The sequence below is a fragment of the Acanthisitta chloris genome, unplaced genomic scaffold (assembly GCF_000695815.1).
Source record: "Acanthisitta chloris isolate BGI_N310 unplaced genomic scaffold, ASM69581v1 scaffold6107, whole genome shotgun sequence".
Classification (NCBI taxonomy): domain Eukaryota; kingdom Metazoa; phylum Chordata; class Aves; order Passeriformes; family Acanthisittidae; genus Acanthisitta; species Acanthisitta chloris.
Window position 1 is genome coordinate 112,026 of NW_008683101.1, and position 15,332 is coordinate 127,357.

The window sequence follows — 15,332 nt, forward strand, 5'->3', positions numbered from 1 at the left end:
TCACCAAAAGGAAGTGTGTCATGGAACCAGAAGACTGCATCTAGGCATCTAGGGGTGGTAACCAAGCAAAGACAATCTTGCTCTTGTGAGACTGGGTTAGAACTGCCTTCAAGACTGGAGGTTGAACCACAGAAGTAAAACAGAATTTACAGATTAATTCCAGGAATCAGACTCAAGTATTTCAGAAAGGAAGCAATCTGACCTCGACCTAATGATTTTTATTCAGAACAGATTAGCTACATGTACATTCATAATATGCTTTGGCTATAGTTATGTTCCTCATCCACTCTGACTCCTTACATCGTTTTTGTGGGTTCTGGATAAGCCTGAAATACTGGAATGATGCTACAAAGGTGTTTTTTTTTTCTTTGTTTTTTTTTCTGCAGCCCAGAAAGTACAGTGAATTCCAACACAAAGAAACATACAACAACACGAACACTTCTTTGCTGTGGCATTGCCAACAACTACTTTAGGCTAAACCAAATGTTGATCATCAGTTTCACCCATTCTACAGGTAAACTAGTTTCACATTCACTTACCTGTGTATGTCAAATAGATGACACTCAGGAATACAGTACCAGCAGCTAGTGAGACACCCAAGAAGAACAACGTCTGAAATTCTTGCTTTGTTAATCTGTCTCTAAGATACTGCAAAAATGCATATGCCTGCAGCAGTGCAAAAACACCTGTGGAAAGAGGAAAGTTTTTGTTTAAATGCTCAAAAGCAGTAACAGCTGTTAAGGCAATCAGTACAGTTTGTTTGTATTTGAATGACAAAAATAAACACAGGGGCACAGACTCAAGCTCTGCCAGGGAAGGTTTAGGTTGGATGTTAGGAAGTGATTTCTCACAGAAAGAGTAATCAGACATTGGAATGGGCTGCCCAGGGAGGTGGTGGATTCACCATCCCTGGAGGTTTTCAAGATGAAACGGGATGTGGCAGTTAGTGCCATGGTCTAGTAACCACGGTAGGGTTGGACTCAGTGATCTTTGAGGTCTCTTCCAACCTGGTTCATTCTATGATTCTATGATCTAGAAACTAGTATAAAACCACTTTCTGACAAACAACCTTTAATATGTAACAGGGATAACAACTTGGAAAGACAGAAACTTCCAATAGGTAAAAAAATACTCTCCAAAAACTTAATTGCTAATTATATGAAGAGCTCCAATATCCACTGCCTCTCTGTTCCCACATTAAACTGGGTTAAAAGAGAGAATCACCTGAAAACCAGGTTGCATTGATTATGACAAAAATACAGGTTAACATACCTAGATCTGATGAAAAATTAAGACACAAACCCCAGGCAACACACAGCCAAAGCTAATGTAGAAATATGTGAAAATTAAGAGACTGAACAAACTAGAAGGATTTAATGAAAAGAACCAAACTAAATAACGATTAAGTGATACAGACAACTGAATTATATAAAGTTAGTGCTGAAACACCAAAATTCACTGGCTAAGCACATCGCACTCTCAAAAAGACTGTTCAGAGTTTAGCATTAAAGAGAGCCTAGACATATTTCTGTTATTATTCATTTCAAGGTATATAATCAGATCAATCCAGTGATGAGTCCATTCAAAAAGTGAAAACTCACTGGTAGCTGGCAGAAGAATAACATAAAACTCAAGTGTATGGTGTTGATCCAAATTACCAAATAATTTGAGGTGTATAACGTGGACATTCACTAGTTCTGAACTCCTATGGAAAGACACAACTTCTATTTGTTAAATAAATATCAAATTCTTTACAAGAGAAATGTGGTTTGATAAGTTTTACTTTTCCCATTATAATCTGATTGCTGAAAAAAGTTCTCAATTTTAGGAGTATTTTTATATTACATTTTAATTATATGCCAATCACTGTCCCACATGGTAAGTGACTAGACCTACAAAAAAGTCCTGCGGAATCTACAAGCTAAACAGTATCACAGAAACAGTGTATGCAGTTAAAACTCAGTGTTAGCAGAGGTTGTTGCTGTCAAGAAATCAAGATATCTGGCTGTCAACAACTACTGAAAAATCGACTGAAAGGAATATAAAAAAAAAAATCAAACAACATTGAAATCAGTTATTTAAAAATCAGCCTTCAGATTAGTAATTTAAGTCATTCGTATTTAACCCACTTTGAAAAATTACAAAAGACTATCAACTCTAAAACCAAATTGTTCAGTACAAACTGGGTGTTACCAATAAGGAATGTTTCAATCGTACAATGCTTGAAGACAACATTGTATTGCAAAACAGCAGAGATTACCGATGTGCAAAGTAAGTGCTTGTCAGAATGCTAACTGATCCAGTGTTATGGAGGCATTTTACCTCCATTAGCTCACACAAAAGGAGGATAATGTGTCAGCTGGGAAGAAAACCTCCCTACAGACACTAAAGTGTACCTCTTTTTCTTTAACAATTTGGTTGGTTAGTATGTGTTCTTTCTAATACAAGGAAACAAAGCCGCAAGAGTTTGAGGTTTTCTTGTGCTAAGCAGGCTGTTGGAAGCAGAAGTTTAATTTTCGTACCTGCAGCTGCCATGTGTTCACTTGTTCTAATTGGCTGAAATCCCACAAAAGGTATCTGCATCGATAATATTAACCCCACAATGTAGAAAGTGCTATATGCTAGGAAAGAAAAATGTAAGGAGAGAAGAGAAAGGGGGGGAACAAAATTAATACACGTTTGAAAAAGCATTGGATCCATAGTCAAGCCCATCTTCTCCCCCTAACCTTAGGGACACTGAAACAGAACTGTCACAGTTCAGCCATCCTAGTTACTTTATTCCTCTGTTGACTAGAATAAACCAGTCTGTGGCATCCAATTTTAGAGGATGCAGCAGAGTATTTTTCCCAATTGGTATGGTTTTTTGCCTCCTAGGGAAATAAGATGTTCCACCTTGGAAATAGTCTTCTCTTCCCATCTTGTTTATGAGGGTCATGGATGGAGAAAGAGCTCTCACACAACACGTGACAAAAGAAGTAGAGGAGTAATTGAAGAGACCAAACCTTAAAAATGCCAAACATTTAAAAGCCCACCATCTACTTAGAAAATGCAAAGAGAGATAATTGTTCTTTATTTAACACAAGAGCAGAGAGATACCAAGAAACTGAAAAGCAATAGAATTAAAAATTAATGTTACATGTATGTATTGATAGATTTGTATCAACCATGGTGACTTAAAAGCCCCCAGAAAATAGAGGCCAAGAGCATCATTAATGTTAACATAAGTATTAATAACATGAGTTATTATTACATATGCACTAACATTCACAGACTTTATTTTGAAAGGGGTTTTGGTCCTCAGTATTACAGGGTGAAGAAGAGATGAGAGAGGAAGACAAAAAACCCAAATCTGAACAGCCACGAGTCTGATTATGCTTGAAGTAACCAGCCAACTTACAGGCCAAATGAAGTTCTGTTCCTTCAGTGGCAAACAGCAATAATCCACCTTCCAAGCTTTTAAACACTCCTACAACCCTAAACCACTGTCTGCTACAGCCTGGATCTTACAAAGAGGTTCCTGTTACCATATAATCCTTTAGTAACCTCCATAAGATCAGTTTTTGGGAGCACCTCATTGACTGACTACTGGCACCAGCGTGGTCTCACAGAGGGACTGTGCTCCCAGGTCACTGCCTGTGCTCCAAACCAGACAGAAGTGACAGTGATGATACTTCCAAGCACTTGGTGTGTTCTTTCAAGCACCTGTATTGCACGACTTGGCCTAGCTACTGATCTTTGCCCTCTTATGTCACTGAAATACATTTTTTCTGTAGGAAGCTCAATTTTTGAAGAATTGATTACAACATAAATCATTTACTGTACCAAGCAACTGTTACAACACTGCCATCCTGTGGAAGTTCAGTGATTGGCATAAATCACTACCTTTCATATCTGTTAGACCACCAGGCCATCATTTTTAAACCCAGTCCTGCAACTGTTACACTTTCTATGTGCCCTGCTCACCCCACTCCAATCCATTCTTTCACAGAGCTACATATTGCCTGGTATTGAAAAGATAAAAAAGGCAATTTACAACAACACCACAATTTTTCTACGAACTTAGAAATATCAAAGTGATATATCATCACAAACTTTCTATGGTCCTTTACATTCTACTGTTCACACAGTCTTGGCAAAAACAAGAAGTTAATTTTGATTCCTCCAAGCTACTCTTATGATCCTAACTTTAACCAAGTCCAGAATAAAAACATTCTGACCTACTGTGGATAAACTCATTTTACAAATTTAATTGCTGTACACCACACAAACACAGGCAGGACCTACTGAAAAGCTTCTCCAGAGAGTATAATCATATACTTGCCCAATACTTCCAATTAATGGACTACAATCACCAGAAATAAACACTCAATCTGAAGTTTTAGAATATTGAAATAGTTGATACAAATATATGCCTGTTCACTGTTTGAATGATAAAATCCAAGAAATAGAACAAGTAATTGCTGAAATCAAATTTTAAATTCTGGAAGATCCTCAAGTATTTTGTTATTAAATAGTCTGATAAGTATACACAACTTAAGAAACTGTATGAAGAAAAATCAAACTGAAGTGAAAATTACTGAGTCTTTAAAGTGTGCAACCATGACTTAAATCTATACCCTTCTGACTGTAAAATCATTTATTTTTTAAACATAGTGGAAACTAAAGAGAAACTGCAAGTACAATAATAGAAAATAGTATCATAGGTTGCCATATCTGCATAAAGAGGTTTTCACCTCTACAAGTGCTGCTAATACATTGGAATTGTAAGCCCCTGTTATTAAGCTAGTAGGACCTAAAAAACCACAAACACAGCTTGAGCTTTTGAACACAGGCAGCATCATCACCACTGATGCCAAGTGGGTCAGAAGCTATCTGGATGATAAAGTCATCTGCCTGCAAGTCCTAAAATACTTGAAAATTGGCAAAAACTTTACATTCTGGCAAATTTTTACTCATTAAATGATTCTGAATTGCACTCTGAGGCATAACAGTCATGGCCCATTAACCTTTTCTTTGGTATATGAACACCCATATGAAAAATACATACTAGGAAACCATTGCTATTTTAAAAAATTTGGTGCTACCAAATATTGTTCTCTACGTTTATGCTATTATGTTGGATTAAATGTAACACAGCTGTTACAAAATGGCTAGTGCTGGTTTAAAACAATCTGATCTAGAGATTAAAACTCCCAACAGTCTCCGTAACAGCAAAATGGATGCAGATTTTACCTGCTAGTGTCAGCTGACAATATTTTACGAAAGTTTTAGCTGTACATTGGTAGTTTTTAAGGATTATGAGACTGCTGCAGGCACAGTAGCAACTGCATTTCAGAGAAACTCCAAAAATATCTTTATTCTCCCTGTTTCGATGAGCTTTTGTAAACTCTTCTCCCTGTCTGAATAGTTTGGAAGTGAAGCACACTTGAATTTCCTCTCAGAAGTGCTTGAACATTCTTACCTGTTTTACAAAAACATCCTGTCAAACAAACCTAGAAATCACACAGTAATATGAGACATACAGACTTCTCTGTAAGGCTTCCCATGAAAGCTTAAATTAAGGCTGCAGTTGCAACAAAACAGCAAAGCAGTGATCACATTTTCATTCTGACAACTGCACAGCAGTACATATCCCTCACTGCTGAAGGGCAATAATGTCTCAAAACACTGTAGCTATTTGCAAAATAAACAACTGCCAAAACCTTTAATTCATATGAACCTGCAGTGCTATTTTCCCCACACGAGTTCAAAGACTAGTTCATTGAAACCTGAAAGGGCAAGAGTACTTATTTCTTATTATTTCTGGCTACCACATTGCCTCAAGGTTTTATAATTAGTTGATTTAATTTTCTCTTGCCTAACTCACAGAAATTGGAAAATAAAAATATTCAATAAAGCAATTTCAAAAGCAAAATAAGACAAAATTGCTTTCCCCGTAAGTTATGGGGAAGCAGCTAAGGGAGAAGTAATACTAACATTAAAAATTACAGATGGGTTTGCACTTTTACTTTATTTCTTTTTCAAGAATTTTCAATTCTCAGTTCCATAGATAGAATAACAAAGTAGCATACAGAAACCAATACCTATAGTTCTGGTAACAAAAGTTCAAAACTTGAGTAAATGGAGTAATTATTGTAGGATTAAATAGTTCATATATATGTACATACAGTAATTTCTCTAGCAGGCACTAAAAAAGCATTAAAATAATTAAAAATACAAAGACTAAATGGTATTAAAATGAGTAATGAAAATATATTTACAAACATGAAATACCTTGTGATTACACTTCAATTCACATTATGTTCTCACATTACCTACTGTAAAGTCTTCACATTAAAAATGTTCTAGCTAACTTATAAACCTTTGAGCTGCTTATTATTTATTTCGTTCACACACCTACATCATGCCCAACTGATTTTACTGTGAAGTGTCTGTAAAAACAGACAGTTTACAGAGTTTCTCATTTGTTTACAGAGTATTTAAACATCAGGCAAATCAATTAAAAAGTTAAGACTCCTAAAATCCCAATTCACACATTCCTTAAACTGGAAGGAAGGCTGACCCATTAATCCAATAATATTTTAAGGATTCACATGGAGTGGACAGACTCTTAGTGTCCACTCCTAGTCTGTGCTATATAAAACATACATGGTGACCTAAAATTTTCTGTCTTTCACTATATATTTGCATAATTTCTGCTGTACAACTTTTAAAAATACCAATTGCTTTATATACTAAGACAAAAATATGAAACATTAAAGGCACACACATAACATATTTTTAAAAGATATCAAAAGGATTCTATCAAACCACCCAAGTTTTTTTTTCCCATGGACTAGAAAGGAGAAAATTAATTAGCAACTACATATATGAAATTTGGGAAGTGTGAGTATGTTTTAACTCCTCATTTCCATGTTGTAGAAAATAACTGACTTTAATCAGTAATTAAATTCTGAAAGTTCAATCTGATAGGCAACTACTTAATACAAAACCCACTGGTACCATTAATTTCATATCTCAAGTTTAAGCATTTGAGAATGACTGTACAGTGCACAAAACTTACCAATGTACACCCTCCTGCTGTATCTCTGCATCAGCAGCAGAACAAACACATGCAGTGGAATAAGGTTGATGATGAAAACATAACCACCCCATGCAGAGACCTACGACAAATGGAACAGGAAATTAGATCTGAAATTATCTGCAGATTCTTAGCAGAGCCAATGCTGAATTTAGACATTCTGATGATCCAAAAAGAAAACACAAACCTCATCTAGACAAGCAGTCAGAACCACTAGTGATACCTTCAAAATATTTCTCATTATTTATTATCAAAGAAAAACAAATCACAACAAAACCACACCTATCAAAGGCTTTTGAAATGGGTTGATGGATTTTCAAGGCCTTCCTTCCCAGATCTCCTCCTTCCAAGCTAGTCTGGTCATATAGGCAAATGAGAATGTGATGATGTGGGCTTCACCCCATAGTCAAGGTTGCAGCACAGGCAGCAGTAGGATCCCTAGGGCCATGAGTTGGACCTTGATAATCCTTGTGGGTCCCTTCCATATCAGGATATCCTATGATTATCCCATGTAGGATACAAAATTTTCCTTTGACATACAAATTTAGTACCATGCTCTGCACATTTTGCTGTGGATAGGGAACACTATCTCCAAGGACAGCAGAGAAAGAGCAAGGTACACCTCCCAAAGCAGACCTTCTGGGGCAAAGCAGCCAATGCAGGTTGCAGTGTAAGCAAAGAAACAAAAAGAAGGGTGTGGATGCACATGTAAACAGGACTGAACACTGTGGAATGGTATACAACCATATCATGGATATTGCAAACCTGTGGGCACAAGAGCTCTTGAGAAGGACTGATATGGTGTACTTAGAACCAAAACAATACAATGTTACTAATACATCACTGATTGCTGGCTTAGATAAGGATTTAATGAGCTGTCATTACAATGTGTTATCTAAATTTCTAACATATTTAGAAGGGGTAATGTTGACTAGACAATCTGTATTTTAACACACATGCTTTTGCCAAATTACAGTCTAGACTTCTCCCATATGCACCATGCCTACCCTAGATCTTAATTTTTAGAATACAGTAGCTAAAGTGGTTTTCACTTTAGTTGTGCTTTAGGGTTTGGATTCATGTAGGTATTTTTAAAGCCCTAGAACCCAAAAAGAAACCCAAATGACTATATTCTGTAGAACAGAATCCAAAGCAATAATGAAGGCAAGTATTACTGGGTTTTGACATTAATAATACAAAAGCCAGTATTTCAAAATTTGGGGCAACCAATTCAGAAAATGTGAAACAAGTAGAATAAAAATCATCTAAGTTTTCTAGAAATTCATTAGATTATCATGATCCTATTGTCAAATTACTAGCCTGAGATATCATGGTTTGTATAGGCAAGTTTATTTAATTGGAGAAAACACTGTATGAAGACAGGTAAGACAGAACAGAGGAAGTACAAACATGCAATTAGAACACTGTAATATTTAGGGAAAGGTTAGAATGAAGCAGGTAGCAAACAGTTTGTATGGAACAGAGACCTGCATCTCTAATTATCAAAATATTAAACCAAATCTAAGCACTGAAGATTTACTGAACTGAAGATGCACTTTGAAACTTTTCAAACAAAACTGAGGCATCCTCATAGACTGGCAAAATAGTAGAAACATGTTACTGCTACAAGGATTGCTTCAATGTAAAAGCTTTCTTTTATTTTACCTCCTAGTCATGTAAAGCCGTATGAAGCAGAAACTGACGATGTAAAATGAATGCTAAAAACATAAGTGCAAGGAAAAAACCCTTCTCTGTATTGAATGCAATGCAATGCTACGAGTCAAATTACTGCAGATTCAGTTATCAAGAAAGATTTCTGTCAGTTCATGCAATACCCATTCCCCTTTCCAGAAGCTGTTCCCCAAATTTCCCAATCAAGGACTGACTCTTACTACCACTAAATTGTGATTTAACTTTCAACTTCCACTGAAAAGAACTACTTTCATCAGAGAAAGACAAATGATTACTATGTAACATAATACTATTATGCTTTGCCCTAAAAATTTATCTAAGCAAAATGTCTTACCTAACAAAATTCTTTCCCAAAGGGAAATACAATATATAGCAAGCCATCACCTACTTATGACGAAGCAGGTGCACTCTATAAAATCCTATCACCTAATCACTGAGGTTTGAGGCTAAGCTATGGACAAATCTTTACATTTCACTAGCTGATAGCACTTGAAAGCAAAATAAAAGCATTTACATTCAAAGACTGACTTTAACTCCCTAAGTTCTGTCACCATGCACACACTAGATTGCATCCCCTCTCTCATAAAATCCCACAGACCAAGATGGTAAGAACTTGTGTGATTTTTCAGCAATAAAATTGTGAAGGTATTGTATTTGTTATCTGTATGTTTACGAAGAGCACTTTTAGAGGATCTTGCCAAAAAACTGACACAATATAAAAATATGACAATGTCTATAAATATAACAGTTAAAAAAGTCACTTGTCTGCTTTTCTGTACTGCACTTAAGTATGTACCAAATTACAAGATCTTTTCACTATAATGCTATATAAACAGCAATGCTGTGTATAAACAAATGGCTGTTTATTTAATGACTTGGCAAAAAGGAGAAGAAATAGGGGATGAAATAAACATACTCTTAACAAGATATAGCTATCCTATCCTCTTTAGTGACAAACACAGGGCTATTATTTCCTATATTAACAGTGAAAATCTCCCAGGAAACCAAACAGACATTAAAGCTAGAGGAAAACTAGGCAGCATCCAGATACCTTGTACTTCAAGGCACGTAAAACAGTCCATAAATTCCTTTTTTTTGCAAGCCTAGTTACGTGACTGCAGAAAAATAGTATTTGAGACTTCAGTCTTAACTGTCACCAAGCAATTAGCCTGGGTGTCCCACCACTGGCTATTCTGAGGATAATTTATTTTATATAAACCTACAAAGAAAAAGTTTATCAGGGAAAAACAGGACCTTTAATAGATTAATACAGGAAAATTCTTCAAGTGTAAGGTTTCAGAGGATGGAGGAGGGGGAAAAACAATTCTTTCCTTTTTGCTCTTAAATTTTATCTCCTCAATTTTACTACTGCTTTTCCCCTCTGTTAGCCCTTAGGAACATGTCTGCAATAGCCTCCATTTTCACAGATCAAGAATGAAAAGGGCCTTTATGATCATTTATTATGACATGGAAATCATTCATCAGTTCTGGTGGTAAGCTTTACTTTATAGCATAATTATAACCTAAGAAATAGCTTTCAAAGTTATAAAAAAAATGTAACTTTGTCCTTACATCATCATCATCATTATTAATTACTTTTTATTATTGTTTTAGTAATGATGACACAGACTCATGAATATCAAAATTACACCTTAATTCACCTATACCCAAACACAAACCACACTGACACAGAGTACCTATTCACAGCATAGTGAATAGTTATTATAGCCAAAAATGTTTCCAAAAAATGTTTTTAGCATGTTTATTTAAATACTTCAAATATGAATTTATTTATTATGTATTTTAGTCATATATTTAAGGTTTTAATAGACATGTGAAACAATAATTTTATATTGTGGCTCAGCATATGGATTATGTAAGCACTACTCAAATAGTTTAGCTATTATATATATATAAAAAACCTTACCATGTAAAAGTAGGATAGGCAGCAGCAGATTGTCCAAAAGACTGACCCAGTTTTCACAGACTTCACCTGGAAAAATAACCAAGTATTTATGAATGTCAAACAAATACTGGACAATATTTCAAAATTTAATTCCAAAACAATTGTCAAGAGAACTTCTTCAGCCCACATCAACTTCTATTTGTGTACTTCTGAACCGATGTTCATAAAATCATAATACAAATGCAATTCTTTTCACACTCGAAAGGAGCTTATATCTATTTCTCTAGCAAAAGCAGAGGCAGCACACAATGCAACTCTGCTTTGTGACCTGAGGTAAAAATGTAGTTAGTTGCAATGCCTCTGTGCTACTTTCTTTGAGACATCAGGACTCTTTATAATTCTAAGTGTAGATAATTCATGCCTCACTTCAGCTGACATCAGACCCAACTCAGCAATTATAGACAAGAGAGCTATTCTGTAATTTCAGAAAACTCACTGAAGGTTAATGAGAGCATCCATATACTACTAAAGGTCTAGCAGGAACCATAAACTGCCCCAGGAATATGAATTTGTCTAAAACTGAGGGTGGTGACTGTGGTGTGGGAAAAGAGGAATGAAGAACAGACATTAAATAAAGCTAGAAAGTCATCTGTAAAATATATTTGATTCACACACAATTCTACGAGTTCATGCAAACATTACTGTACTATGCAGTGCAGTTAGATGTGAATTCTGTAAGAACAGATAACTGCTATCATGTCTCAGCTATGTCTCAGTTACTCTAAAATAACAATGTAGGTTGATTCTATTATTGTTATCAAACACAGAACACCTTTGCAGCTGCAGTTTATTCTAAGATGAGATTCAAAAAACCCTGCATTTAAGTAACACTAGTCACTCAGTCATGAAAAACTTCAGTTTCCTTCCATTATATTCCTAGCAACTATATCCCAAGTCTGAAACAATCTAAGGCTAAAAATCTAAGGCTAATACATCTGCTTATGAAAACCAGAACTCTTGACAAAATTATGGGAAAAGCTGCAATCACCATGTAAGTTCCAAGGAGACACTCAAAATGAGAAGTATATGCTTTCCAAGAACACACAAGGGGCAGTACCCTACACTGTCTATGCTGAATTAATAGTATAGTTACACTATTTGTGTTATTTCCAAAGTAGATTCAACAGTCCAGAAGAACTCCACCTTGCTTAAATTATTTCATGCAAAACCAGATTGCAGATGAAATTCTACAGATTAAGGAGTGACAGACAAGCTGCTTTATCAAGTCGGCTAATTAAAAGGCATAAGACTAACTTTTAAGCACACGAGTAACATTAATATCTTGCTCTACACAGCTCTGAGTATTTGATTTGGATATTTAAGTCAAAGCCCAGACCCTTCATACAGCTGAAAGCTTCTCCAGAAGACAATTCAAAGCACTTCATATGCAGATTCTACTGCTTTTCACCAGCTCTAAGTGTGATGGACACATAGTACTAATACCTCCAAACTGAAAAACAAGCAACGCCTCTGTTTGCTTTAAATTTATAGACTCATCATCATTTTTACTACTACTACAGGACACACATACTTCAGGGGAAAAGCACTTTTACACAGCAAACTAAAGAGCATGATTACGGAGTGGTTCAGATCATGTGACTTCTCAGTACTTGCCTGATCAAGAGCCAAGGAGAAGAGGGATGAGAGGAAGGAAAATAAGAATTCAATGGATTCTAAGAAAAATCAGTCATTTGGTTGGAGGAGGAACCAAAAAACCTTTCCAAAGCAAAAGACTCAGCAATTACTTACCCATAAATAGTATGTGAACTGCAGTGCAAAAATAGCTATGCCTTCATTGTCAAATGATCCTGCTACTGATCGGGATATGTAACCTGGAACTATGGCAATAAAACAGGCAGCTAAAAGCCCTGCTCCCTGGTTCCACAGTTCTCTGGTGAGCAGGAAAGTAGAAATAGCTGTAAGGCCGCTAAAAACTGGTGCTAGAAACACACATACATCTCTTATATGGACTGTCACATTAAGCATATTTAAAATCCAATGTATAAGGCCTGCTGTCACCATCAGTCCTGGGTATACCTACAAGGAGAAAAAAACCAAACAAAACATGAGGTTATTGCAAAAAACATCATGGTAGGTTTCTTTACACAAAATTTGCAATGAAACAGTAATTTCTTAGGCTGATAAAAGCAGTAAGCATTAGCATATGCTATTATTTTACCATTACTTTAATCATGTTTTGACAACACCACTGAATACCAGAGGTTCCTTAAATTTTATCCAAATGCTGCCAATAACATATAATCTATTTCATAAATGAATAAGCAGTATACAGATAACATCCTATCTTGCTTGAGATTTATCATATGAGAAGAATTTGTCATTAAGGTACGGAAGCAGAAGCTAAAGTTTGCAAGACAGTTTCAAGCCAGCTAACAGCCTTAAGGGGAACAAAAGAAAAAGCCCCAAAAGCCTAAAACAAGAAGAAACCCAGACTTTCCTGGCTCTATCCATTTTCCTTCAAAATTGATCATGCCATTCTTTCACTTTTTGTTACCAATGGAGAAGGAAAATATGCATCAACAAGATTTAATTTTTTCAAGTTGATAGTAAGTCAAGTATTATATATTTGCAAGACATCTGTGGACAACTTTGGACATGAAGGATTAAATTCAGTAAAACTGAATTAAGATGTCCTCCAGAAAAGGTAGCATAGACCTACACAATTCTATTGAACCCATCACAGAATATTGGAGAACTTTAAAACATTCTTAATAGGAATTCTACCCTCCCACATTTATCAACATTAGAAAAATCAATATGTACTGGGAAAGTTAATATGTACTTCACCTGCCTTAGTTTCTTTCAAAAACTGAGCAGGGCGCTGTACTAAATTAAATTAACAGATGACAGAATGTTCCCCTGCATATATTTCAACTCTCTTTCCTAAGGGGTTCTACCTCACTTAAGATAGATAAGGAAAACACACATTTATATGTTACATAGTTTCAACTGTCTCTAAGATACTAAAACAAACTGTGATCTAATTGTTACAAAAAAACCTTGCAAATGCCTTTAAATGGCATGTATTGTAATTAAAGCAAACTTTCACACATTAAGAAACATGTGGCTGTTTTACTTAGTGTTACTAAACCTATTCCAATGAATGATATTTGTATTCTGATTTGATAGTACTCATAGTTCCTGTCTTGTAACTTGCATCGATAGCAATCTTAACTAGTCCTGATGCCTCATACAGGTGCCACACTGATTAATTTCACAAGTTTTGTCCTAGTGAAAACCTAACTTGCTCCATACATACATGAAGTCTACTCAACATATACCACTTGATTAAAACATGTACCATAAGAGATTTAGGTAACGGTTTTGAAAAAAAGATTTTTGAAAAAATAATTGCTTTTCCTTCTTTGATTTCATGTACCAGATTTACAGGAGTCATAATACCCTTTTTTATTACTATTGGAAGTTCATATGTAAGGAACTAAAACTGTTATGTATTTCTTGTTCACAGTAAAGTATGTTGACTTACTGTCTTAGCTTCTGCAGCTAAAAATTAAAAAGAAGTTGATATTCCCTCTGCAGCAATTTGACAATTAAAGTCATATTTTATTAAGATTCTCATTTTATCAATGTCAAATTTGTATTGAAAGTTCAAAAAACTTACTGCAAAGTCATCTTTAAGTTATTATAACAATACTTACAGTTCCACCTACTATTCTTCCCAATGGATACCATGCTCTTTCATCAAACCAATTCAAAAATTCATAAAACCCATGAGATGCAAGATGATGTGTTGATCTATAGTTAAACCTAGAAAAGAAAGAGAAGAAAAGAAGAGGGAGTAAGATAAAAATCAAGAACTTGTTAAGATAAAAAATAAGAACATCGACATCTCATTTAGTATATAAGTACAATGGTGCTCTCTAAATCTATATGATTTTAAAGTAAATTACTAAGTTCTTGGTAACTAAGCACTACATTTTCTTTATTTCTACAGCCAGTGCATACATTCAGATGACACGTTACAGTTTTTGTCGGGGAGGATTCTGTGTGTAAACATGAAAATTTTTCTATCACACGGGTCATTTCTTGCATTCCTTTTCTTAAAGCTCCTAGTTTTCAAATATAGTCTCTCTCAACCAGAACACCACTTAAGCAGAATTAAGATAACAGAAGAATCAATGGAAGCCTCCCACTCTGAGACAGGATAGCTACCCAGTACATCAGCTGCCGCTCTACTTGATGTAAAATTGAGCAGTGACTAATGTAATAACAGGCAACGGGAATCAGTCTGTTTGTTCACACTATCAAACTAATGGCCTCAACATACTCCACTTTTTCCATCAGTCATAACCTACACAATGTAGAAGCTATGTAGGGCAACTTTCATCTTCAAAGCTTGTAAATTCTCTGCTGCAGAAAATTTCTTGTAGAACAAAAGCTCTCCCATGCATACCTCCAGTACAGTCTTTCATGCTGCCTACATACCACTAAGAAAACGGACTGCTGTTCAGGCATTAATCTTCCACTTTCTGGGCACAAAATAATCACAAACTTCTCAGCTAACAAAACTTTTCAACTATTAAAAAGTCCACTAATTCTTGAAATTAAATA

The 15,332-nt window shown here is 35.4% G+C and overlaps 1 protein-coding gene across 1 annotated transcript in view; it reads right to left on the reverse strand.

The window, feature by feature from the left end:
- Positions 1 to 14,523, reverse strand: part of STT3B (STT3B, subunit of the oligosaccharyltransferase complex (catalytic)) — a 30,199-nt gene extending 15,676 nt beyond the window's left edge. Inside the window, exons 1-6 of the mRNA XM_009078779.1 lie at positions 14,420 to 14,523; positions 12,489 to 12,776; positions 10,701 to 10,766; positions 7,064 to 7,163; positions 2,523 to 2,621; positions 540 to 686 (exon numbers count right to left, since the gene is read on the reverse strand). Coding sequence (XP_009077027.1) covers positions 540 to 686; positions 2,523 to 2,621; positions 7,064 to 7,163; positions 10,701 to 10,766; positions 12,489 to 12,761 — 685 coding nt within the window. The 5' untranslated portion in view covers positions 12,762 to 12,776; positions 14,420 to 14,523. The remainder of the gene's footprint in view (positions 1 to 539; positions 687 to 2,522; positions 2,622 to 7,063; positions 7,164 to 10,700; positions 10,767 to 12,488; positions 12,777 to 14,419) is intronic.
- Positions 14,524 to 15,332: the final 809 nt, after the last annotated feature.